Below are 27,443 nucleotides of genomic sequence, written 5' to 3'. Positions count from 1 at the left end.
TTGATTCTGTGATTCTGTGGTCAGGCATGCCTTCAACATTAGAAGTGTCTGCTGTGCCACTATGAAGGCTTGCATGATGCCTTCGCTTCAGGATATTCCTGAATCTTTCTGCTGGGTCTTTAATGTTTGGAAATCTAACCCAAATGGTGCTGAAAGTATGGCTACGCATGCAGTTTCTGCCACTGATTTCAGCAGGAGCAGGTGGTGCAACAGATCCGATGCCCAAAGACACCAGAAGGGAGAAGAAAACCATGTCAGAAAGTGTGGCAGAAATAGAGCTGGTTTAGTAGCAGATCAAATTATTCCCAAATAGTTTTATAAACATTTAGTCTAGATTTTTTTTTTCATGGGAGAGGGTATGAGAAGAAGAGGGAGAAGGAAATGTGAAATTTAGAGCAATAGTTTAATTAAAAACATTATTATAGAGAGCTAGTTACAACTCACTTAAAATATACATGAATGATAATTTTTTCCTTTTTTTCTGATGAAAATAATGCTTTTCAGTTTTCTGTATTTCAGACAACGCTAACTATGGTTGGTGTTTCCACTTAGCTCTCATTAACTTGAAATTAACTGTCAGGTGGGCAGGACCTAAGAGAACAGGGACCCCAATCAAAAGAATAAATGGCCATGCCGCAAGCTTTGTAGTTAAGTACTTTACATTGTATTGTATTGGAACAAATCCTGCCATAGCCATAAATCCTTATTTTCATTGATAAAGTCAGCTAATTACGATGTTAATGCACAGTAGAAGGGATGCTGTCTTTTTAGACAAGGTACTTGAAAAGGATTTTATTATTATTATTATTGCTGTAATTATTAAAGAGCCTGCCCCATGCTTCTTGCTTAAATTTTCCTTTTCTAGGAAGGTCCTGAAGTGTGATTCTTTGCTTGTCTTCATGAGCACAATGCAAAATTCCCACTTTCCAATAAATATACTTATTTTTTTCTCCTTACAAAAAAAATACTAGAAAGAGCATTGCAGTATTTGTTGGACAGTTTGTGTCCTGCCCTACAGTAGTGTCCATGGATTGGGGCTGTGGGGGTTTTTTGGTTGGTTTTAATACAAACAGCACCTGCTGATACCCTTTTTTTTATAAAGGTGTAAAAATATAAAGGAGTCTTTATTGTTTAAAGCTTGAATACTACTGGTCTGAATTGCGTCACTGTAAAGGCTTCTGCGTTTTTGAGAAGGCAAATGACCAAAGTCCCTTGACTGAACAGTGGAAGAAGGAAGCATGGATATCTAGGTGGCCTGGGAAGACTTCCTGCAACTGGCCACCTATTGCTTGGATAGCTATTAGAAGACAGACACAGGGCAGCTGGAGGCTAAGTTGCTCTTTTCAGTATGGATATCCATGGTGGTAACTTCCGTGGTGACGGTAGTCATCTTGGTAACCTTCCTGGTATCCCTGGTGATAGCTATGGTAGCCATACCCACCATACTCATCATCTGGGCACTGCATGCCGAGGGATTGCTGAATTGTCATCTCCTGTCGCCGAAGCTGCATGGAATCAATCAGATCATACACAATCGCCATAGACCACATTGGAGAAGGATACCAGGATTTGACGTTTCCATCTTTTCCGACTAGAAGCATGGAGAAATATTCTGGGCTAATTTGGAAATAATTTCGAATGTCTTTCACCAAATTAGCTGGGATGTCTTCTCTGTCTACAGCAGAGCTGCCTAGAAAGTGATCACATAAAACCAGCATTGATATTTGGGTTAGGCAATGATGGTTTGTAGGGTAAGCGAGTTAGCAACATGAGATAGGATACAGCCCAGTAGTTGACAATGTAAGATTCTTATTTACAAGCTCAGGATTTCCTGGTTCTGAATGAAACTACTCCACTGTGAACAAAAGATGTATTTTTAACAGTTTTGTTAGGTTTGGTAAACTTGTCTTTTTTTTCTAGGCTGAAGCTACTTGAGTGTGGGACACCTTTTTGTCACCCAACGCACATGCATATCTTTGGCTTCTATGCAGCTTGGGTGACTGGTTCACAGAATGCAGAAGGAGTATGTGAAAAACAGTCACAGTGAAGGAAATCACTGGAACTGAAGTGTGATAGTGTGGCGAACTGCAGGATTAATTTGCTGGATCACTAATGGCAGTATGGAGCTTCACTCTTGAACTGTCATGATATGTGAGGTATGGGATGTGGTAGAGGTCATGTTCACTTTAAAATATATGTTCTAGCGCAAATCTGGTGAACTTCAGGCCTGTAAGTGTGAAGTCCGTGCTGGGTAAATGAGTAGAAAGTATAAGACAATTAGGATCAGTGGAGGCCTATATATATATATATATATATATATATATATATATACACACACACACATCCATCCAGAGCGACCTTGACAAGCTTGAGAGCTGGGCGTGTGCGAACCACATGAAGTTCAACAAGGCCAAGTGCAAGGTCCTGCATGTGGGTCGGGGCAATCCCAAGCACAAATACAGGCTGGGAGGAGAATGGATTGAGAGCAGTCCTGAGGAGAAGGACTTGGGGGTGATGGTTGACGAGAAGCTCAACATGAGCCGGCAGTGTGTGCTTGCAGCCCAGAAGGCCAGCGGTGTCCTGGGCTGCATCAAAAGCAGCGTGGCCAGCAGGTCAAGGGAGGTGATTCTCCCCCTCTGCTCTGCCCTTGTGAGACCCCCCCTGGAGTACTGCATCCAGCTCTGGGGCCCCCAATATAAGGAGGACATGGAGCTGTTGGAGCGAGTCCAGAGGAGGCCACGAAGATGATCAGAGGGCTGGAGCACCTCTCCTATGAAGACAGGCTGAGAGAGTTGGGGTTGTTCAGCCTGGAGAAGAGAAGGCTCCAGGAGGACCTTATAGCAGCCTTCCAGTACCTGAAGGGGCTACAGGAAAGCTGGAGAGGGACTTTTTACAAGGGCATGTAGTGACAGGACGAGGGGGAATGGTTTTAAACTGAAAGAGGGGAGATTGAGATGAGATATTGGGAAGAAATTCTTTACTGTGAGGGTGGTGAGACCCTGGAACTGGTTGCCCAGAGAAATTGTGGCTGCCCCCTCCCTGGCAGTGTTCAAGGCCAGGTTGGATGGGGCTTGGAGCAACCTGATTTAGTGAAAAATGTCCCTGCCCATGGCAGGAGGGTTGGAATAGATTATCTTTAAAAGGTACTTTCCAGCCCAAACCATTCTGTGAAGATGAATGAAGGACCTGTATAAGAGAAGCTGACGAGTCTATGTTCTATTAGCCCTGCAAACTCCTGAGCGTGTAAAAGGCACAGGCATCCCTTTGTCTTTGACAGCAAGGCAGGCTGAGGAGTGTCCTTGGGACTGCATGTTTAGGTGGGAGATAAAGATGGGAGATGACTTCCAGATGATATTTGGGCGTTTCTGTCCTGAAGAAGCTATATAATGTTTAGCACAGGAACACCAAGAAAAATTATGGTTTGCTTTTGTGTAGTCTTGTTTGTTAAAAGAAAGAAAACAAAAGAGAAAAACACAGTCAAAGAAATTACAGCAAAGAAACACTCAGCACTATGTAATGCTCTTCATGGGTAGTACTGAAGAAACTGGAAACAGTCACTTACCATTAATTGGATACAACTCTAAGACACCACCAATATCTTCTCCAAGTCCTAGCAATTTGAGGATAGTTATATGGCGCAGACCTGTGGAGGAAATTAAGCAGGTTTTGGGTCATACCTGTTCTTTCTGCTCGTTCTAGGGCTGATTTCAGTTTAATCAGCTAGGTCTGGGCATGCTAAATTAGGGGCCAGTCTCAACAGCCCTCTAGGAAGAAGAGTTACTAATTTCTCTGGAGTCTCTGCCACTCACATCACCTGTCCCAAACATGGGGATAAACTAGTGTGTTGAATAAATGCAGCATCAGTTGCATAAAAGCTGCCCCTAACAGCGACTGGGGAGAATTAACTGTTTTGCTTACATCCCATTGTTCAGAAAGCATTTTGCAGTGGTCCATGTCACAGTTTACTTTGGTAGTTGGCAAATGAGATGGTGCTGACGCTGTGAATGAAAGCCAGGTGATTATGAATAAACAGACAGTGTAGCAGTAATACTGTGCATATCTCCAGGCATAACTGAAATGTATTGAAATAGTGGCTTTTGAATGGGACCTGTTTCAGTCTGTTGTAGGAGTCAAGTCTGGGCCCTGTATGGTACTTGCGTTGCTAGGAACCTAAGTTACAGAGTAAGTCTCTCAGGGCTTCGTAATGGAAACACGGAACAGTGTTTCTGGATGTTGCTCTTAATTGCCTCCTGGAGGAGCCGATCTCTCTCCACTGACTATGTAGTTGGATCTTAAGTACCTAGGTTGGGGGCTGCGAGGGTCCTTATTGGGTTAAAGCATCTTCTATTAATATTTTTACAGGTTTTGGCAATGAAGCAGGAAGGAAAAGGAAAAAAACTGATGTCCATGCATCTCCCTGATACCTGGCCCGCTTCTGAGCTGGGTATAAGAGGATTTGCCCTTCCCAAAGCATTGTACTTATGTTGTTAATTTGTGCAGTAAGAAAAAGGAAATACTATTGATGTCCTGAAGTACAAGCCCAAAGAGAAGCTTTGGAGTGCTAACCTTTTCTGCCTTACACAAATGATTCTAGGGAACACTTTGTTTAGCTGTCTTAGCTGTCAGGGTGTGCTGCACTACCTGCTTAGCACAATATTTTCCATTTGTATTTGGAGTAGCTACGGCAAAATTTTCAGTTGTCAGACTCCTCAGATTGTCTAGGTTCAGACTTGAGCAAAGGAATCCATCACATCACCAGGAAGGATGTGGTTTGAGGGAGCAAGAGTATAATTTCTTTGACTCACCAAAATTGCAGGCTTGTCCACTGAGGGCAGCAAGCTGCTGGGAATAAGCCCAGTCCTCATCACTGGGAGCAGAGATAACCACCAGCCGTCTTCTCCATCGGAACCTGGAAAGAGAAGAGAGTGCGACAGGGCACAGTCGTGACACATAACTCAAGTCCTCTCAGTATCTTTGTTCTCTGTAGGATGAGATATGTCATACCTCTCACAACTTCTAAGTAACAGCTGGATGGGAAATCTTCCCAGGTCTATCCATCACTGGGAGAGGATAAAGCTTGTTTTGAATTTTACGACCCCAGAACTCTCAAAGAAACATCTGCAGTTCTGCTGCTTCACCAAACACTGCAAAGCTTATGATCTTTGCTCAAAGCCCCCTTCAGTAGTTACAACAATGCTGAGAAGTGTATATTCAAGGGAAAGAAAGATTCCTGTAGAATTCCTCACTAGACATTTAGCTTTTACGTCATTCACCACTGCTGGAACAGCACAGTTATTTTGCAGTCCAAGGGCTGTCTGAGAATTAGGGTGTATCTTCATTTCAGACATAACTCATACTTCTGTGTAAATACTCACTGACCTCTTTTTCTTCTATACCACACTCGCTCAAAATACCTTTAACATGGCTTTAAATCTGAGCTTGTTTGTAAGTAAGTATGCGGTTGTGTGAGCTTGTGGCTATATAAAGCATGCATGGGGCAATAAGATAAATCTTTGATTTTTCTTTAATATAGGATGCCCCATCTAACCAAACTTTTGCACAAGGAGCACCTTCTGTTGTCCTGTCAAGGAAAGGCAATGCCATAACGACACTTGAAATCTTAAAAAATTCTAACTATGGGGGGTTTAATACTCTTCAAACCACTCCTTTTTTGAATAAAGGTACTTCTCCATTAAACCTAAATAAATCAGATTTAAAGGAATTTGCAAAGCTGCAGGGATATTTTTATAGCAGGAAATGATCTTTTAAATGGATGCAGATGTTACTCTGTTATAACAGCCTGCCTTGCTGCAGCACCATGTGAAGATCTCAAAGGCTAATGTAATGGGTCAATTCTGTTCCACTTGAGAGAAGCTGAAAACATGGTGGGACTTGCTCAAAGTCACAGAAGTTGCTGAAAGAACAGGGGATGATGATGTCTTTGTCTTGTTGACCGGCTGACACTGCGTGTATTTTTAGAATTAAAAAAGTAAATCCTTGAAAATCAGAGCTCCCCAATTTTAATCTTGCCCAGGCAGAACAGCAAAGAGACATGGATGTCTATATACAGATAGTGAGTAGGAATGAGAAGCATTAAGAATCACATATGTGACATGAAGGAAAGGGGGGAATTTTCATGTTGTCATTCTGAAAATGGGGAAAAAATAATCTTTGTGATATTTTATATAGCAAAAGCACCTGGCTACCTATAAACGATAGAGAATGTAAACATTGGATCATATTTTGTCTAGGGCATAAATCAGGATGGGATCTTATCTGTGAGCTGCTTTAAGATACTCTAATTCCTTTCTAGTTTTTTGAGTAACTCCTTTGGAGATGCACAGAGCTGAGAAGGGTTGGAAGCCGCTCAAGCTGTTTATCCCCCTGCCCCAGGCAATCCCTATAGCTGGTGTGCTTGTCTGGGGCTACATCTTACCGAGAAATTAGTTCAGTTGGTCCTTCACAGCTGTTAGTTCACTGTCACTAAGGTACAGATTTATGCCTTATGTCTGACATCAGAAGCCACAGGCCAATACTCCTGTCCTGACAAATCTTCCAGACTCTTCCCTGTGTGCATCCTTTCTTCCTCTTCTATGTATTTTGCATCCCATTCTTGTTTGTGAGCCAAGGGAGCAGCACAGCCAGTGTCTCGGTGTTACAGGGGGACTCTCCCCCACAAACTCAAGGATCTTCTCCTGATACATGTGGCTTTTAAGCATTACTCAAGCCAGCTCAGGCTCTCATGGTCTCCTTTCACGCCAGCCAGGCTTGTTAAGAACAATATTTGTATTATTATGACTGACCTCCCCAATGAGCAACACCAGGGAGATGATGCCAGGACTGTTGTTCAGCTGGGAAGATAATCTTGGACAAAGCTGGAAGGAATCTTGCTGGGAATCTGACCAATTAATGTGGCTAGAGAATTCCACACGATATTTAAAGCCTGATGCTTGTTTCACAGACAAGTGTATTCTGTGCGGCAGCAGTTATTTTTATAGATGCAATATTCTGCATTTTTCCTGCCTGCTTTTCTAATCTGTGTTTATTACTAGGGCTGTTTGCAAGCAAAGAAGGATTTGGGGCCTGTCACTTCCCAGCATATAAACACTTTCTTGTACTGGTCAGCTGTTTCCAAACTGTGGTTCTTCTTGGTGGTCTTGAGGATGAATCACTGAGGCCTAAACAGGAGGTGATGGGGTGGGTGGGGTGGATCTTGCTAAAGGTTCTCTTTCTATTGAAGTGGCCGTTGAATTTTAAAATGTTTATGAACCAACAACCTACTCATTTACCTGTTGCTCCTTTCCCCCTCAAGTCATAATCAATCATGCTGCCTCAGTTATTTTTGTAGCCATCTGGCATTAACAGTGTATTCCTCTGGATTCTGATAGTAGGTGAGGAGGATGCAGTAGTAACAGGTAAAGCCTAGAGTGATGGGGTAGCCCTAATTTCATGTAAATTATCCTGTAACAGAGAGGGCTATAGCTGCACAGATCTTCTGTGGATCTGAATTCACACAGTCCAGACATGTTTATTGCCTGGAATATAGGTCTTGCAGGTAGAGTTGTGACATGGCATATAGAGATTGCATAAAGAAAACTGTCTTTCTCCAGAAGGTCTCTTAAACATTTTGCAAGAGACATCTGCAAGACCTTTAATAATATGCATGACTAATACTGGCAAAGGCTAACTGTTATCTTAAGCAGGATAAAAAGGAAGTTACAGAGAATTAATTACTGATTCAAGTTACATGGGAGGGATTAGAATGGGATTAATGAGATGATTGAAACACATAAACACTGTGCTTCGTACATTCAAAACACTGAGATAACATCTGCGAAGTAATCCTTATTTGCTCTTCTAATGCAAATCAGTGTTATTGTGTCCATGTCATGATGGGGGTACTGAGGTACAGAAAGTTAGTGTCCAAAGAATGTGCAGTCAGTCAGGAAACACAACATGCATCCTGACTTCCAGTGCTCTGTACAAGACTGCAGGCAGCTATGGCTACATCTCTGTATTTATTTAACACTCTAAACACTGAGAAATCTATATTAAAAATCACAGAAGTACTTGGATGGGTATTTTTCCAATAAGACAATAATTATTAGAACTAGCAGCAGATAAGAACAGAAGGTAATACCTGGATAAGAAGCTCTCAAGGGATTGCTTCTTATCTTCTTTGCAGACAATGCCCTCTTTTTTCTGTCTTTCCATGTCTTTAATTCGTGACTGGAAGGTGTCGATCAAATCAAACACGGACTTCATTGCTATGGGTACTTCATAGTATTGCTGTTAAGAAAAAACATATAGACAAAAGGATGCACATATTGGCAGTCTTTCTGCATGGATCACAGCACTGTAGAATATATAGAGGTTCAAGTATTCCTCTTAACACATGGGTGACAAGGCCTAGACCAGATCAGAAACCATGGAAAATATTATTGGTTTCACAGTCAGACTGCACTTTGAAAGTGGCATATTTTCAGTATTTGCCCAGTTGGGCAAATTGCAGACCATTGCAGGCAACAAATTGTCCTTCTATTCTTTTGTAAGGCCATTCAACTGGAGCACTGTCCATATGCAATGTGCTGTCATCCTGTTGAGCGGCCAGACTCTGTGTTTCAGAATGCCAGGTACTACATTGAAACCCCTGCCAGTGGGGGGTCCTGTTCCAATGATGTCAGCTCACCATCCCAGCAGAAACCCACAATTCCTGAAATCCCCTAACTGCAGAAAATGAAGATAGCTACCTAATTCCTGAAAATTTCTCTTCCTGTCATTTTTCTTGTCCTCCAGCAATGACTAAGTCCTGCATCAGTCTCTTATGTGCTTCACATGCAAGCCTGTAGTGTAATTTCCTAATTTTTTTCTCTTTTTTTTGTATTTTCCCAATGCCTTTTCTTTCAAAGGGTCGAAACCCTCACCTTGACCTTCATGTCAGTGTCCGTCAGCACCATGAAGAAGTCATTGTAGGTCATCCCATACTCTTTCCTCAACTCACTGATGAGCTGCTGGTCCACAAGATCTTCATCCTCTATCACTTTCATGGGCTTTTCATTATCTTAATGTGAGACAAAGGAGAAATAAATAGAGTCATTGAATCACGCAGCACACTGCCTTTAATTTCACCTCGAAAGAAAGGGGGAAATCAATTTCCCAGAAGCCCTCTTCCTGCTGCATAGGCAAGATACTAAAAAAGCATCAGTATGGCACTATGGCTTTCAACTGTCCAGTTTTCAATCACAGTATTTTTTGAAAATCAGTCTATCCTAGGGCACATTCACTTCAATATTCAACATTTCTACTGCTTTTGAAAAATCTTGGTTACTTGCTCTTTCCTGGAATGATCTCTTAGATTTTTTTCAACATGCTTATACATGTATATGCATGTACTAATCATTTCACTAGCTCCTGAAATGCAGCCACTTCTGGAATAGAAAATAGTTCAGCAAATTAGGACAGGAGCTGGAAAGCACCATATCCAAGTGAAACAGCACAGAGTATTTGGGTCAGTAAAATATAGCTAGGACAGCTTGAGGTTGGCCAGGACACTAGAGTTAACCTTCCCAGTCTTAAAAAATTACATGGGAGGTTTAGGGATGACAAGAAACCAGAAACTGTTTAATATGTCTTGAATACTGCAGCCCTAGCTCCTCAGCTCTCTCTGTGTACCCTGCTGTGGCACTCCTCCTCCATCTGCTTGCTGACGTTCATTTCCTATTCTAATACCCTGACAGGAAAAAAACTTGTTTGAGCATGATTTTTACCTACTCACTGCTCTACCCTAAGAAAACATTCAGAAATGCTTGAGGGAAAAAAGACCTCTGAAGACACAGTTTTGAAGCATCTATAAGACAAGCCTGTGGAGGTATTGAGGCTCCTTATTTCCCCTGGAACTAGGGTGTATTAGGGCCAAGTCCTGAAAGCCTTCGTGTCATCAGCTCAGCCTTAGCTGTAGCATCCAGCACAGTGCTATACAACTGCAACAGTGCTGGAACAGGACTCCATATGCAACTGTGGGCCTGGAAAGCTAAAGACAGGCCAAATCACATGTGAAGTGAAATGTCACCTGGGCACCAACAAGCTCTCTGCAAACATTACTTGTGTATGCCCTGTGACACCACTATGAATATAAATATTCATATCCTCACTTAGAAATCCCAGCCACGGCTTAAGTGACCTGACTGAAGTCAACCAAAGAGCTAGAATCCAGAGGTACAACTTTCCAGTCCCCTGCTCCACCATTATTCACCAGCAAATAGAGATGAGATGAATTGATCCGAGTTGAGCACACATGCCTTTATGGAGCATACTGATCTGATTCAAATTTTGCAGTAGGTCCAATCCGTGTAATAGACTGAATGAAACTTCTGAATTAAAACTTTGGGAAAATGTCTGAATCAGAACCTGACCTTTAGGTTTCACATCTTGGACCTGCTTCTTACAGAAAAAAAAACCAAACCAGCAAATGTTAAAATTTGGTTATACTAATCAAGCTATAGATATAATTTATATGGTTTTACGTGGTTACATGTATCTCAGTTGAAAGTTTTGTAAAGAATTATAGGCAATGTTATAAATTCCTCACTGGGTGGGTTGCTGGATGTGCTAATCGGTTATTCCCTTTGTAAAACATATGTAAATCATGCATCAATGCTTTGGGAGATTTACATGTTACTAACGGCAAGCATGACCATTAAAACATAGACTAAAAAATCATACTTATGCCTGCAAACAATCCCCTACAAAAACAAAGACTATCTCATTGGCCTATATGGAGGTAGAATAATTCAAAAGATGTTAGTGTGAAATGTGATGGAAAACAGCTGTATGACGCAGCACCTTAGACCAACTGATCCATGGCACTCTTCTGCTTTAAAGACTATAGGTATCAACATGAAGATAGCACTTTAGAGTTTCATTTTTAGGAGATTTTCTTTCAAAACTCACAATGTAAAGAAGAAAATTAAATGACAAGAGTGATACAGAAAAACGTTTCAGGGGGAAAAAAAATAATGCCACAAAGGCAGGCCAGCCTTTCAAACTTGGAAGTGATTTCTAGGGAGAAAATAAAGAAGTATCTCTAATCACCTCTTTCCATTTCACTACTTGTCCCTGAGCTCTGCCTCCTAAAGGACATCTGGGATCAGCATGAAGAACAATGGGAGCTGAGACTGTGTGCTGCTACCTGCAAAGTCCTCGCTCTCTTTGCTCTTTCTAGAAAGGTCACTGAAAAAGTGCAGAAACTTTTCTCCATACATCTTTAGCAGCTAGACAGGCTGGGAAGATGAGTTACTCTTTACAAATAATTCAAATGAGGTTGCAAAGAAGTTCAGCAGTTTGTTGTAGCAGTGCAATGGCTTAATAGGTTAGGTATTGGCTTTGATTGTAAGGTAGGTAGCCTGGGGCTGGTGTTTAGTTGACTAAAGCCCTGGTCCTGTGAGATGGGGAAAAGAGACCACATGGGTAACTCAGGGTGAAGAGAAGACCTCTGCAGTGACACTCAGCTTTTGCGTCATTCCAGTGGGAAACTGGGAAATGGTCTTTGGTTTCAGTATGAGCTGATCTTGACCAGTGTTAATGAGCTCTCTTTCATTCACTACTTCTAAATGTGTTTGAAATTTCAAGTAAAGAGTCTTCTCTGTGGACTTTCCTGTTGTTGTCATTTGTATCTAAGTCCCAAGATGTAGTCCCAACTTGTAGATCTACAAGTAGATCTCATCACGCTGGGTGCTAAGGCTTCTCACTACAGCATAAATATTGTGAACAAAATGCTTCTTAGGAGCTTTTGCTGCCTCTGATACTATCAGAGAGTGAGTCATGAAGAGGCCATGCAAGCAAGAAGGGCAGAGGAGAAGGGGAAGTCGAACAGAAAGACATTTGTATTATTTAAACTTCTAAAAAAGGTCAGGATTTGTTATTTTGGGCAAAACTTCATGTAAGGTTTAACTCACACCCTTCTAAGTCTCCTGCTTTTCTTCAACAAGTTAGTTCCTCCTGTGAGAATTCAGCTGTTACATACACTTGTGTGGTTTGGGGAAAGTTCGGGTGTAGGTTAAGTTTGGAACGGGCTGAAAGAGTATGGTCTATGTCAGAGTGAATGTCTGTTTATTAGCCAGACTGGAACTAAATATAATCCTAAACAGTCCACTGACAGGCAGATGGGTCTAGGTACACAGAAAGTGACCTTGAGTAACCTTGGCCTGATGTGGAAAATCCTATACTGCTCCAGATTTGTCAAGGAGGTGCACAAATGGACAGTCTGGCAGGATTTGTGACTTGCTGTCATTTAGGGACACAAGGCTCCTGGTCCTCCACTAGGTCCTCTCCCTCTGAGAGCAGTAGAGACATGGCTGGAAGCCAGACATAAATCTGTGATCATCTGGCCTATTGTATGCTAGACCTGAAATACCCCAGAGCTGGTGTGGTCCTGAGCTTTCTGTTCCATCATACATCTCTTCCTAAGGTCTGGTAAAACCAGATGAACTTCCAGAGGAAAGATGTGGTGGACTTATAAGCCGAACTAGCAGCTTTTACACTATTTCTTTGCCTTTGTCCGGCAAAGCATTCACGGTGGTGTTAACCTTTAGACGCAGACAGCAATGAGATTGTTTACATAATTCAAGAGACATCTAAGCTTAAGTGCTTTGCTGGACTGGGACCTGAAGTCTTTGTCCAAACCCTGCTGTTATGAAAGGAAAGGTTCTCACTGGCTTTGGTGGATGCTTCCCCAGGACCTGAACACTGACACCGGTTGTTTCAAAGCTGCCTAAGAGAGATGGATGTCTAGTGTCCCCCGTCTATATGGGAACTCTGTATGGAAAGAAGGTGGTACTAAATATGGCTGAATGAGCTAATTTGCAAGTCCTGCATAGTCTGATTTATAGTGCCTCCAAAACCTCTGGCTTCGATGAGATAAACCTCTTTACAATAGCCAGCAATAAGCAGTCACACTGATTGATATCTTGCTTTATGGGTAAGGAGAGGCAATAGGACTTCAGATGGTAAACCTGATAATATCAGTTATGCTTGTGCAAATCTGTAAAGTTGTCATACCTAGAGGCTATGGTTGAAATCTTCTATATTAGTATCTGTTTACCAGTACAGAGGGGAAAACGCGCCTGGGAGAATACTCACTTTGTGAACATATCAAAATCAGCGCTTAAGCCTAGGAAAGCTGATCCCGGGAAGGGAAGTAAAGGAACTCACAGCAAGGTGTCTAACTGGCACACTTCTCTCTGTCTTGGGTTTAGCCAGTGTGTGCCCCTGAAAAATGAAGCTTTTTTCCATGACCTTGTGAGGAGTGCAAAGGCGTGAGAAAATGTTATACAGCAGAGTGGGGAGATAATGATGTTGAACTTCGAAACAGGATTAACTTGGGCCAAGTTTCGAATACAATCTCAAACAGTTCCCTTCAGCATTTCCTGCCCCCCAATCTCCTCTCCTACATGACAACAGCCAGTTTCTTTAAGCAGTGTTTAAATCATGCTAGCCAGTATCTAGCCACCCATGGCTGATGTCCTGCAAAACCAAGAGCTGGGGCAGGGGGACATTGTATTGGGGCAGCCGTTCAGTTAGACAGTGAGGTTGGTATTCAAGGTATTGGTAGAGTTGAGCCTAATTTTATCTGTCTGTCTCATGCCCTCATCACATTTTTCTGCCTTTTCACTGTTTCACTGTTTTACTGGCTTTAAGAATTCCTACAAAGAAAGCTGAAGGTGCTCAAGTTACAGCACTGGAAGCCTAAACATGGAAAATACCAGAGACACTTCTGTAAATACAAAAGGGGGGTAGTTAGGGGAGGAATGGGTTCGAAAGTGCAACTAGACCACAACAAATGATCTTGCTTAGATCTTGACCCAAGCTGAGGAGATTTCTCCCTTTGCTGTCTGTATTGTGCCCACGAGATGGAAAGAAATTATTAAAAATAAAGAACCTAGCTGGAAGTGGTCAATTTTCATGCTGCTGTTGTTCATGGTGCCAAAAATTGTGATGACTGAGATCTTCCTTGTTGCCATCTTGCAGAAGCTCTCCAGATATTCGTCTCGCTGCTGTACATACATGGTGTTGTCCGCCTTGGGGGTTGTGATCAGCTGGTTGGGGGCAGAGACAAAAGATCTTGTTTAGTATAAGGAATGAAGCAGATGAGTATTTTACTGAAGGAGAACTAGTCCCTGTCTGCAAAATGGGCTTTCTTTTCCATGGAGCTGTTGACAGCTCTGTAGCCTTATTTTATTTATTTGTGTTTGGAGTGTACCTTTAGGCCCAGGCCTGGCCCAAAGGTGTTCAACCGGAAAACCTTAGGAAGCACAGCCAGCTGGTGGCACCAGCTTCTACGCTGCCTCTCCACAGTGCTGGTAGAAGAAATGGCACTGGATTTTACAGAAAAACACGTACTGTCCTATTATCCCTTGCCCTGCCAGTTTTACTGGGTCTCCCTCACAGCCTTCAGTGGTGCCATGAAGAGAGGTTCCCCCTACTCACTCACAGTGGGAGCTATGGGAACAGGGCAGCCACTCTGGCCTCAACCCATGGTCCAGGGCTCCTGGTGGCTGTTTTGACTGTCAAGGGGTGAGCAAAATTAGGGCTACACAAATACTTAGGTAACTGATGGCTGTATAAGAAGACCTTCAAGACTTGCTAAGGCCACTGTGACCTCATCTGAAAACTACTGATTTAGCTTTTCTCTGTTCTAAGCCACTTTGATGTCTTACAGGACTTACATTTGCTGAGAAATCATGGCTATGGGGGAAGAGCAGGAGGAGGAACAATTACAACAACAAAAGTATAAAAATCTCTCCAGTTTATAGCACTTATTTCAAAGCCTCCTAACAATTGCAAAGATTTAACTTTTAAAAAGTTGAAAGCACACAACTTAGACCGTTCATCAGTGACTGAAATGCAAATATTCCAGGGAAGGTGTGTGTGTAATAACATGCAGTGGTCCTATGCAGCAGTTTCCAGCAGGAGGTGGAGAGGAATGCCACGGCTCTGGCAATGTAATCATTCTAACTGGCAGCAGTGAACTGCAATCAAGCACCTGCCACCGATCCCCCAAACACAAAGGGAGTTGGAATCTGGATCCAAACGTTATGGTTTAAGGTCATAAATAATCACCAGAATCCTTCAATTGCAAACTTACACTTTAGTTTTTAACATGTGAAATCATCTTCTAGCTGCTTTTTTAAGTTTGTAGGGTCTGGAGGCTAATTTTTGTGATATACTCCTTATAAATCCAGTTCAACAATGTACTGAAATGTAAAAGGCATTTCTGGGCTTATAAGATCTGACTTTTATTTATGCAAAGGCCCCCTGGCATGACTACAGCATTGGGAGATGAAGGTGAATGAGAGTCAGACACAAAGAGGATTTGATTACTGGGCCATAACATGTAACACGCTGCTTTTAAAATTGCATAGAAATACTTCAGATGAGAAAAGGATCATAAAAAGGTTTTGAGGATCAAGATCAAACCCAGACCATTGGTTTGTACTGTCCTCCTAGTTTTGTAGGCTGTAAGCAGGAACTCACAGTCAAGTCTGAATTTGATCAACTTCATCAAACCTTGTAGAACAAAGCAGGGAACATTTAAGAGGCAAAGCAAACTTCAAATCAAAGCTTTGTGCCAGGATTGTTTTAACCCAGGCAGTATATACACTGTATTTGCACGCACGTGTGTGTATGTGCACGTGTATATATGTGCATGGGGGTATAAATGGAGTATTATCTTAAACTGTCAGTCGGCATTTAATCACCACAGAGAAATAAACAGAAAACTCAAACTCACTAAGCCAAGATTTCTCAGCATTAGTAAGACTGCAATAAAAGCCCCACTATAGAGAGGTGGGGCTGCAGGACTCAAAACCCATACATTTTTTTCAGTTTCTGCAGCTGGGTCCCATATTTGTCATTAATTGAACTTAACCCAGAATAGCCTTCAAAATTCTGGATGTTTGAAATTCACACTGCAATCTGCAATCTGAATTCCTTAATGATGTTTAGGACTTAAAAACCCATGTCCCTCTCAAAAGACTTTTGGGAGAGGACTGAAACAATGTCCTTGGGAGCCAGTCTATTAAAGCAGCTGAAAGACAAAAGTATAGCAAAGCAATAGGGAAAAACTCAGGGAGAGCCACTTCTGCAGCAGCGTGGGCTGATTCTCTAGAGAGGGAGTTTGAAGACTCATGAATAACAGAGTTCACCTAGCTGGAAGGACTGACCCTGAGGGAACTGAACAGTTTGATAAGAAGGGATGCAAATAGGCACGTGTGTGGATTCAAAGAAGCTTCAGAAGTTTTTTGTTTTCCACATGTGCCATGCGTGGCAAAGAGATAGTAGAGTTCAGCCACTGCTTTTACTGATGACCAAATCAAACCTATTCTCCAAGAAACTTCAGAGCAAGCAGGCTGAGGATGGTATTAGATACTTGAAAAGTGAAGTGCAGCGTGGCAGAATCATTTGTCTTCAGTGAATTTTGGCCTGCCAACCTCAGATTGTGCAACTCTGTTCTTGGAGATCCAGCTGAAAGATGGCCTAGTATCAGAAGGTTCAAATTTCAGACCATCCTTTAAGTTGGCAGGACTGTGCTGGTGTAATGAATTAGCAGCCTGACATCTGTGAGCTCTGCTTTTGGCTCTTCTTTCAAATTTGTTTTTATTTGTCCTGATGCTACACATATTCTTGGACACCACGACATTGAGATATAAGACCAAATTTCAAAGATCCCAAACTTCTGTGCAGTTTCCCTCTCTGAGCTTTTGATTTGGCTAAGTATTAGTTAACAAGTAACTAATAGGCATTATTTGCAAAATTCAGTCAAGTTCAAATTTTTCAAATATATGGCTTTTCTCCACTTCCAACATGTTGGGGAATGTAAGTCTGCTTGCTCTTCATAGCCCCTACAGCTGGAAGAATAGGGAGGGGGAGAAGAAAGTTGCCTTCTGCTTAGGTCTCTGAATCATCAGCAGAATGATTAATTAAATTCCAATGATTGAAATCTTAGCTTGGTATCTTAGCTATTCATATTGGAATATGGGGCATGAAAGTCAAAGCTATGTTTGCGACACTGACTATTGCACAATAACTGTGAAACAGGCCAGCTTGCAGTGGAATAATTGCAAGAAACCAGCTCCCACAATAATATTTTTAAAGAACTGTTTTTCAAAGTATACCTTTCAGGGTATGTGCCATCTGCCAGAAAAAACATTTGCACTACAGCTAAAACTGTTTCCTGTCCCAGGTGAAGTGTTTTTTTAGATAAGTAGTTGGAAAAACATACAACACTATTAAACCCTGGGACAAGTAACTCCAGACCATGCTGAGTTTCTCAGACTTGAAAACTTAACCATAGTGTTATAGTTTAATAAAAACAGCAGGAGAAGAAATCAAAACAAAATAAAGTTTGCAAGGGATCTCTGAAGATGTCTGGGAGATTTGAATGCCGAATTCCCATCACAAAGAGTAGCAAATGTAACAGTCCTACCTCAGGGCATCTGATCATACGCCTTTGTGCGTATCCTCAGTCAGACATGCACTAGTACTGCCAAGCCACCTGGCTTGCTTCCAGTTTTAGGACACCAGCACCAATATAAAGCAGGTGCGCCAGCTGGCAGGACATGCAGAGCATCGAAATGTGGTAACGTTGGCAAGGACCCCAAAACGATGAATGGACGTAATCCACACTGGAACCTCATTTTATCGATCATAACTATACAGATCCTGACACCTACGTATCCACTGGAAACAAAATAAACTGGTGGCTACGTGGTGGCTTATGGAAGAGACTGGGAAGAGGTTTTAGCCTAATTCCTGGCTGACTGATGTTCATACTGCATGTAAGATTTCCAACGTGAGGCTGCGAAGCCTTCCCTGTTGGAAATGATTGCTTGGGTCTAGAAACTTCACCTCTTAAACAAAAGCACCAAAAAAGAATAATACAAAACCACCATAAACTTTCTGTTCTGCATATTCCTGCTAGGAGGGAGATGTGACTTCATTTAGGTAATAAGATTCAGATGAACGAGTTACTTACAATGAGCCGTCTTTTGCCTTCAAAATATTCCAGGAGGTCGGTCACTGATTTCCTGGGAGGCTGTAGGAAAGGCTTCTTGTTGGGCTTAGGGAAATCCTCATTCTCCGTCCTGCTCCCCTTCTTGTTCTTCTTGCTACGGTCTTTGTCCTGCTTGCTCTTTTTCTCAGCTTTGTCCTTCTTGGACTGCTTCTCACTCTTCTGCAGCTTGTCAGGTCTGTCCTTCTTCTTCTTCTTCTCAGGTTTATCCATTCGCTCATGCTTCTTTGATTCTTTTCCTTTCTTTGGGGGAATATTTCCCACTGCAAGCTCTTCCTCTAAATGGGAACTAGCAGGCTTGCTCGGGTCATATTTATCTTCGTATTCATTGCTCAGTATCTTTTCTTGGGCCTTCTTTTTTGGTGGTTTAGTCTTAGTTGGTTTGTGTTGCCCTGGTGTGACATTCAGGTCCCTGTGGTTATAGTCCTTTCTGTCTGTTCGGTTATCTTTAAATCTACCCACATTTGCCTTTGTATAGTACACTGAGGGAGCTGTTGGGACTTCTGTGAAGCTGTCATAGCGGGCAGCTTTGCTTGGTTTCCGTGTGGCCACTGGGTGTTTCTCCGGGTGGCCGCGCTGCCGATCCCTGCGGTTTGCCTTCCACACAGGAGAGTAGAAATCCTCAGAGGCTGTGACCCGTGGTGTGGTGGCATCAGGGGCTACTGGCAGCCTGTGGTACTCTGTGGTGGAATGTGACTTTGTGGTCCAGGTCCTCTGTGTGATGGGGAGGGGTGTAGTTGTTGTCGTAGAGCGGCTTGCTGTTGTCACTGTGCGGGTGGTGGCACGGGTAGTTGTGGTGGTGGGAGGGAGGGTAGTGGTCCTTACTGTAGGCAGAGGAGTGGCCACTGTGGTTGTCATTGGTTTCCTCACTGTTTTGGTCCTTGTTGGCTGGTTATTGCTCTTCCTTGGCTCCTCCTTCCTTGCTGATAGCTGGACATGTCCACCGCCAGGGGTAGGCTGGGTGCTGCCCCCATTATTGCCTTCCTCAACCACTTGTCCTTCTACTCCAGCTGCTTTGCAAGTCTGGATAAAGCCCTTCTGCCTCATCTTCTCAATTTTTCTGATGGGACTCTGATCAATGACTTCGTACATGGCCTCTAGCCTGACTGGATAAGGGTACCTTTCCTCCACCTGCAGAGTTTTCTTCAACAGCACCATGCCAAATTTCCCCTTCTCCAGTTTCAGAAAGCTCATGAGCTTAGGGATGAGTGCAGGATCCAGTGGCTGCTCCAGGATTTTTCCTTCGTTGGTTATCCTTCTGACTTTTCCCCCTTCTTCCCCTTCTTCATGGAACAACACAATCTGCTGGATGTGCCTCTCAGCCAGTTCGCAGTAAACATCGTTTTTCAGCAGGCTCATCATGAGCCGGTAGTAGCCCTCAGAGGCATGGGGGGCAGAAATGACCCACACTCGATTTTTCCCAGCAAAGCTGGCCAGGACGTTGGGGGAGCTTGACCCTGAAGGGAAACGTACCACTCGTGACTGTGAAGCAGAGGATATCCCTTCGTCCTTAATCATCTCAGACTTGGAGTATTTGGCTGCAGCTGTGAGTCTCTGTACCCGTCTCCTTCTCGTCCCCATGCCCTTGGCCTGGGAACGTGCTTCCCCTTGCAGGAGATTGTCAGGTGCCTTTGGAGGTGCTGAAGAATCCCTCTTGGTGACAGGGCGTCGGGGATTTGGGCTCAAATTCCTCAGGGATGCTCCAGACCTTCTCAGGAGGCTGCTTGGAGCCCTGTGAGCCAGGGGCACTTTCCTAACTCCATGGCTCCCTCTCTCCGCTAGCCTCCCTGTCTTCTCCGAGCCGCACACTAGCCACGCTGCCCACAGCAGGGCTAAGCTGAGAGCTGGCCTCCAGTTCATTGTGCAATCTGCTTGAGGGCAGGAGAAGAAAGAGAAAAAGTTAGATGTTAACTGTATGATGATATCTTGTACAAGTGATTAAAAAAGCACGGCACAGGCTGGCTAGTTTTCGTGATTTAAAAGTGCTTCATTACACCTCAGTCCTGCCCCAGTGGCTTTGTACAGTTCACAGTTATTTTTGGAAAAGCACAAAGTGGATCATTTTATGCAAAAATGAGATCATCCATCTGTAACGTGACTCTGTCTATTCAAAAGGACACTGTGATCTGCATCCTTCTCTCCGTCTCTCACGCTTTCATAGACACACATGCAAACACACACAAAGCGTCCCGCACGTAGAACAGAAAGCCAAGAATTTGACTTGAGACTTACACTCTCAGGGAAGTTCCCCTTCCAGGGACGAGGTTTCACGTCTTTTTCCTTTAAAAGGAGACCAGTGCCATACAGCTTTGCTGCTGCCCAGCGATTTATCTTATGCAGCCTAACAGGTCCCAGCGCCCGTCCGTCTCCCCGTGTATCTTTTAACTTTCTTTCTTCTTCACCTTCTTGACAAGCGGGATGAGGTTAGCGGAAGTTTCTTTTGGGATCTCTGTTTCTCCATTTACCTGCAGGTCTGGCTTTTTGCTGTACCGGTTACCCACGCAGGCAGGGAAGTCATTTAAGAAAAGGCAACTCCCAGCTGCTCTGGGTGTCTGTCTGTTAAACTCCCCAAGCCTCCTTCCCACTCCTTGCTTCCTCAGTCCCGTGTAGCTGCTTTGTTTCCAGAGAGGAAAGCATCAGCATTAATGTATTTTCCAGGCTGAAGAAAAACACAGGAATGTGATGCTGAAAAAAAAAAAAAAAAGGACGCTTCCCTTTCCCCTTTCTCCACACTTCAACAAAAGCAGATTGTAAAAGTCTTTTCTTCTCTTGCCCTTCTTGGATGGCCGCGGTCCCAGCGATGTCAGGGGAAGCCCAGCCCTGCTCCGAACCAGCCTCAAACAACGGTGGCCGCTGGAAATGGGGGAAACTTCCCTCAGGATTTAACAGCTCAGCAGAACCCGCCTCTTCCCCACTCCGACACAGGGAGGGAGGAGGAGGAGGAAGGCTCCGGGGGCTGAAACACTGCACAGCATCACGGAGCACTTCAGAGAGGGTGACTCCAGCCTTAACCCTTTCCTTCACTCGTCCCAGCTCCCTGGCGTGCCCCAACCTCTTACCTTCCATTAGACGGACGCTGCCTGGATAAAAAATAGTCCTGTGAGAAGTGCGTTTCCCCACCAAACAGCTCTGGTGTTTGAGAGTTATTGTTTTCTAACCCCATTATTTCTGTCTCCTGTTCCCCCTTTCCTTGTTTGCTTTCTGGGAGTTCTGCAGTGAAATCCAATTTCTCTTCACTTTCCAACCAATTTCTCTTTCAGGTCCACAAGTATGTTGGTACAGTCTTTTCTGCAAACATCACATGGGCATGGCTGTTTGTTAATTTGTAGTTTTTAAAGAAATTAGGGTGTTTATTATTGTATTAAAATTAGAGCCACATGTAATTCCCATGAATGTGCACTAGCAGTAAAAAAAAAAAAGGTGCAAAAATACCTAAAGAGACATGGATAAGGAGAGGGTCACGTCCTTTGCTCTCCCTCACTGGTGTGAATGACACCCTTCTATTGAGCTGACTTAAACTGGCACAGCTTCTCTGCCAGCACCTGGTCTTTAGCCGATTCACACTGGCTTTGGTGTGACATGCACCTTCAGTGTAAAGCACCACTTAATTGTAGTTGATGGGTAACATCTAAAAACATCCAAGACCTTAATACTACTTTTACTGTTTTCCAAGATTTCCCTTATTTACAGAGATGCTGTTACATTTCTGTGATAACACACTCGATTTGACCTCAGTTATCTTGGGGTGGGGGGAAGGTGTATCTTCTACTTCTCTTGAAATTATTGTTTCAAGGATAAAAACCTTTCTTTTCTTTCTCTCTGTCCTTATTTGCTTCGTTTTTACTTTAAGATGTCCAGTGAACTGATAAACATCAGTAATGGTTTTGCTAATAGGTGCCCACAGTTTGCATTCTGTGGCCCGTGGTTTGCCCTGGAGGTAGGGGAGGATGCTGAATGCCGTGTGCTCACATTAACAGGAGTGCAAAAATGCACAGCCCTTCCAGAATATCCTATCCTACAGCAGCTGGGAAATAAGAGGATTGTACCTCTCACAAGGACCACAGAACTAGAGCTCTGCGGAGCGAGGGTAGGTAACATTTTCCACTTAAATTAGTGGCAGGTCTGCTGGTTTATTAATCTTGACTAGAAAAAAAAGTCTCTCAACTTTACGCTTTTCAATGTGACCTTTTAGAGAAAATATAATTCAAAATGATCTTTTCATTTAAATGTTTCCTCCAGTTTTATTACAAAGGTTAAAAAAAGAAGAGAACCTACAAAGCTGAAGCCAAGTATTTAATTTGGGGTAAATTTTTTTTTTTTTAAAAAGAGCTAAATTACCTCAGTTTTCTTATTGTTGATGATTGTTTGAAACCACACAGAAGCAAAACATAATTTATCTGTACAGGCCTAATGAAGCCAAGAAAAACATACTCAGTACCTGACAACAAAGGAAAGAAACAGTTTCCTTATTATCTCTGCTATTCTATGCAGTTATAGATACACTAAAGAATTTCTGTGAAGACTTTTCTTTGCTCTCCAACCTGATTAGAAAAGTAGCATGCGACAGAATCTGTCTTAAAGGTATCAAAGGGTGGCAGATCACTGAAGATGATGGATTGTAAGGCAGCTGCAGGGAGAGACTAGCACGCAACAAGACATGGAGCCACAGGGATTATTTCCAAAGCTGATGCTTCTTAGTGTCTTTATCTGAGGTGAGGACTAAACTTGAAATAACTGCTGGAAATATTTGGCAGCAGAATTTCTTAGAAAGTAAGTAATTTATACAGGCCAACATGGGACTTTTGGTAAAGTGAACGTATATTTTAAAGGGCCAATGCAAGGTCATAGAGTGAGAAGCAAAAAAATGCTCAAAACATGCGTAAGATAAAGAACAATATCCCAGAAGGCAGCTTTTTGTAAGGGACTTAAAAGTCAAAGTATAGAAGCCACTGGAAATAAGCTTTCGGTGTTATGTTGAAGCAAGGAGAAAGTCTGACAGCATGTCAATGAGAAGTTAGGAAGTCATATGTAGTAGCAATAAGGTGGTTACTGCCACACGCATCAAGCTTTTCAAAAGGATTGCAAAGGGCTCAAAAAATGTCCTGGTGTTTGGATATGATCCCGTTGAAATGGTGGTGGGAAAATAACTATGTGGAAGGCACAGTCACACCTTGGTCATGATCTTCTCATGCACACACAGGAAAGAGACTTCTGAAAGTAAATCACTTTTTAATCCAGCAGAGGAAGGCAGAAGGATATTCAATGATTAGGAATTAAATCCTGACAAACGCAGTCTTGAAGTAATCGCAATTACTTGCAATTTTTTAATAACCATCTTAGTTAACCCCGGTATAATTTCCACAAGAATGTGGTGGTTTGCTGCTGCCTAGTCTTCAAATCAAGCTTCTAAGGGATCTTCTTGGCTGGACTGGAAGTCATGGCAAAAGGATGGAATGAGATCCCTATGGACACATCTATCTGGGAAATCTGAGATCAAAACGGCACCCACCCCTCAAGAGTGCAGCTTTCTGGAGGCTTATGGAAATGAATTCTCTAGCCCACCGAACTGACACAGGCAATTTGAGAAAGGGGAAATGCAATGTACAAACCCTGTAGCCCTCAGAGTGGTTTTAATAAGGAACTGAAAGTTAATGCAATGCCCACAAAGGGAAAATATATGTCTGTTTAAGGGTGACAGACTGTGAGTCTTTCTATATTCTGCTTTAGATATCAGACTTAAAAAAATATATATATATATCAAGTGTGTCGAGGAGTGTGTGCACAACTACATTATTTCAGCTGCTAAGGAATCAAATGGAAAGTCAGCTACCTCCTGAACCAGGATTCTTGCTCAGTCCTACAAAACCTGGAGAAATAAGATAGCAGCAAGTAGGATAGAGCCAGAGGTGCGAGTGGGAAGGGCTTTCTTTTTCAACAGGCTTCCAGGCAATCCTCCAGAGAATGGGGGAGAAACTGATTACAAGGAAGGTGAAAGGAGGAAAGGGGCTGGGAAAACTGGCATCAGCTGCTTTACACAGTGCTGGGGAACTGGGAGCCAGATAAGCAGGTGTAGGTTCCCCTGCTGGTGCCTGTGGGAGGTTATTAGAGAGCACCAGACCCTGAATCCTGTGAAGCCAGACGTTGTTGATGCTCTAAGAAGGGACAGGTTTCTTGAACTCCGCTGGGTCCTTGCTTTCCTGAGAGGGGAGGAGGCTATTATTAGTGATCTGACTGGGGTCATAACCCAGCCAGCAGCTGGGGAAATAACAGCTCATAGTGTAAAGAGGGTAACTGTGCTGCAGCCCCCTGTATGTGTGCAGGAAAAGGAGTCAGTACAGGGAGGCTTGCAAACACAGTGACCCATAATAAAAAGAGCAGTGCCTGGTTAGTCAGATCAAGCTCCTAAAATAAAAAGGCGCTTTTGATAAATAGGTTGGTGTCACTTGAGTCTTCACTTTTTAAATATACATATTTCTGTGGAGTGCCCAGGAATGTTGCTTAGAAACTCGTGATGCCATGTGACACTTCAGGCTTAAAAAAAAAATATTACAAACGTTAAAATCAAATGCTTTAAACTGAGGCTAAGCCTCCTAGATACTGACAGGATTGCAGCCCCAAAGGTTCAGGCTATATTTGAGATGCAATGAAATTCTGATGTCTGGGTGTTATTATTGGCCTGTGCTTGAGCTGACCTTGAGTTTAGCACCTCTCCTTGTCCGGTTTACAGAGCTCCTGGTGAGAGGAAGGCTCTCACATAGCCCCATTTCTTGTTCTACATCTGGTTGACATCTGGGATGGAAACGTCAGCCAGGGAGAACAAAACATCTTCTGGCCAGGACTGACACAAGTTCTACCCCAAACTGACTGATGCAACCGGTGTTATGTACACTAAGATGAAAGTGTTACACATGAGAGCAAACAAATACAAAGATTGCCATCTGCTGGCCTCGAAAATGGTGCTACCTAGTCACAAGCTGGTGGGAGTGCTAAAGCCATTGCAGTGTGCTGCAAATGGTTTCTCGATGATACGGCTGCTGAGGTGTAGCATTCCAAAAACCACAGCAATAGTCTTGGGATAGTTACACGTAGTCAGTCACAGAAATAGTTCTTGAAATTATTAGGAAAAAAAGACTTCATTAGCTCCAGTCATCAATGAGTGGGGCCAACATCCCTCTCTTGCAGCAGTATAACCCCACAGGGCAGCTGTACTACTGGCATCTCATTACGCTGATGTTCAAGATTGTTCCGTGAAGTGCCGTTGGTTACCTCTCACAAATCACATGCCTACACGGCTAAATGAATTTGGCCACAGCAATGAACTCACCAGCTGCAAGGGCCTGAATTTGCATCTCACTTTTGCACCTCTGCACAAGAGGACTTTATGGCAGCATAGGTCTGAACACTGATCCGTGCCACCTCCTTTCTCTGTCGTGCTTTCTTTGTCCTTTTCCCTTCCTTTGTCTGGGGAACTGCTGGTCGATGTCAAGCCCTTCTGAACAGAGGGGAAATTCTCTCATGGCTCTTGTGGCCCCAGTTTGTAGTACAAAGCAGATTTAAGCAGGATGGAAGCTGGTGCTTATGCAGCTTCTCTCTTTGCACAAATACTAGGACTTGGGTTCTTAATGCAGAGCTCCCAGGTCTGCTGTCTTTGACAACTGTTTTGTCCAAATGCAATCACTTATGGCTTTGTGCACTTGGAAGAAGATAAGTAGAAATTGTCCTGCAATACAATCAGCTCATTCGCTTACCAGGGAAGACAGTTCTCCTCTCCACTGGTAGAGGAACTTCAATGAGATTGTACCAGAAAACAGAGCCCACTGATTCAGAGGGGATTGTTCCTTCCATATTTCTGGGTCTTATTATCTGTCCTAAAATATTCTGGCTTACAAATCTTTTTCCTGCACCCTGTAATTTAAACAAAAAAATGCTTGGTTTTTTTTTCGTTGTTGGTTTGGTTTGGGTTTTTTTTTAAGTCTTGTTTTGATTACAAAATTGAAGGGGTAGGAGTAGAGGAGGATCTTGTTCAAAAGCCAGACTGTGCTATGGTTCAGCAATAAAAGAGCCTTCCAAAACAGGGCTGTGATCAGTGATTACTCTCAGCGATTATGTGTCAGAGTGCTTTGGGGATTAATATAAAAAATAACTAGTTACACGGCTGCACACATTCTTGTCCTAACATTCATTACTAGTCAATGGAGAAGATTCAAATCCTCTGATGGTTCTAAGTCAGAAAAGCACTTAAGCATATACTAAAGTTTCTCCTCACTTTGGTGCTCACATGGCTCTGTGGAGGGAGGGCAAGGCAAGGCAAAAGGCTGAAGTAGAATGAGAATTTAGTGTTTGTGTCCGTCTGCTTCAGGTCAGACTGAAGACAGTTCAAGCCTGAAAGTGACAGCTGGAAATATTATCATGTGCACATGATGCACCCCCCTTCTTGTCAGGCTGTTTATGCTCACGTGCTGGCATTCATGGCCCTTGTCTTTATTTATATGCTATCAGGCACATTACAGTGTTTAATCTTCAGTGGAGTTACTCTTTTCTCTTTCCTTTGTGTGAATAAGCACTCCTGTGTCTCGCTCAGTGGTAGCCTGTGGCTCTCCCTCATCTCCTTTGGGCTGAACTTCTCTGCCAGATGCCTTTGGAATCTTTCCTTGGTGGGTGGCAGAGGAGGGGGCACCCATTGTGGTGGGTGCTCTGACTATCAAGTGCTCCACAGGCTGGGGGCCTGTGGGTAGAATCATAAAAACGGGGAAAAGAAGTACCAGTAGTTGGAAGCCCAGGGCTCTTGAGTTCTTTCCTTGAACTAGTTTTTAGCACCAGTGTCTACTACCCAAACCTTGGAGAAGCACACTGGGGAGACAGAGAAGAAATGGGCAAGTATCTGCTTAAACTTGAGTATTTAGGAAATCGAGTCAAAAGCTGGGGAGTCATTTAGAGTGGGATGAAGATCCCACAGCCTCCTTTAAGGGGTTTCACTTGTTTTGGGAAGGCCTGTGCCATCCTCCTGACTATGCTGTTTGGCTGGTGAATACAGTTCTCCCTGTTTCCTTAAAGAATTTTGTTTCCCTTCTGTAGGCAGAACCTACTCACCTGGGAGAGGGGGCAAATGGCTAATTTGGTTAGTCTCATCATTGCACCAGGCTACAGGGACATGAATCCAGTGACCTTCCTGTGCTACTTCTGGAAGCAGAAGTAGGCCCAGAATGATGTAGGCAGCTCGTTCTCAAACCATAATTTATGAGATGATGGTGAGTGGTCAGCAACTGGCGATAGAACAATGTTGACTACTCTGGTGCTTACAACTAAAAACATATGAAGAGGGTGCAAAATGATGTGAGAAATCTTGAGCAATGACATTGCTCCAAAGGCTTTGGGA

The 27,443-nt window shown here is 43.1% G+C and overlaps 1 protein-coding gene across 2 annotated transcripts; it reads right to left on the bottom strand.

Moving 5' to 3' along the window:
• Positions 1 to 389: 389 nt before the first annotated feature.
• On the bottom strand, positions 390 to 20,907 carry CCDC80 (coiled-coil domain containing 80). Of its 2 annotated transcripts, none has more exons than XM_068417524.1 (8): positions 20,300 to 20,907; positions 18,032 to 19,938; positions 13,937 to 14,093; positions 8,925 to 9,061; positions 8,141 to 8,289; positions 4,806 to 4,909; positions 3,563 to 3,643; positions 390 to 1,690 (listed from the first exon to the last, which is right to left on the bottom strand). In XM_068417524.1, exons 2-8 carry the CDS (start codon positions 19,925 to 19,927, stop codon positions 1,344 to 1,346), a joined length of 2,871 nt encoding a protein of 956 aa, XP_068273625.1. In that variant the 5' UTR covers positions 19,928 to 19,938; positions 20,300 to 20,907; the 3' UTR covers positions 390 to 1,343. The 2 variants fall into 2 exon arrangements, with proteins under 2 accessions (XP_068273625.1, XP_068273624.1); XM_068417523.1 differs by having other exon boundaries at positions 18,032 to 19,935.
• Positions 20,908 to 27,443: the final 6,536 nt, after the last annotated feature.

The sequence above is a fragment of the Nyctibius grandis genome, chromosome 23, assembly GCF_013368605.1.
Source record: "Nyctibius grandis isolate bNycGra1 chromosome 23, bNycGra1.pri, whole genome shotgun sequence".
NCBI lineage: Eukaryota > Metazoa > Chordata > Aves > Nyctibiiformes > Nyctibiidae > Nyctibius > Nyctibius grandis.
Note: the sequence above shows the minus strand (reverse complement) of the source record. Positions and strands in the feature narration are given on the sequence as shown.

Coding starts and splice junctions, on each gene's coding strand:
- CCDC80 (XM_068417524.1), bottom strand. CDS start 19,927: ATGAACTGGAGGCCAGCTCTCAGCTTAGCCCTGCTGTGGGCAGCGTGG. Junction 9,062..13,936: donor AATTGACCACTTCCAGCTAG/GTTCTTTATTTT, acceptor TCTCACATTAAG/ATAATGAAAAGCCCATGAAA. Junction 1,691..3,562: donor AGAGTTGTATCCAATTAATG/GTAAGTGACTGT, acceptor ATCACTTTCTAG/GCAGCTCTGCTGTAGACAGA.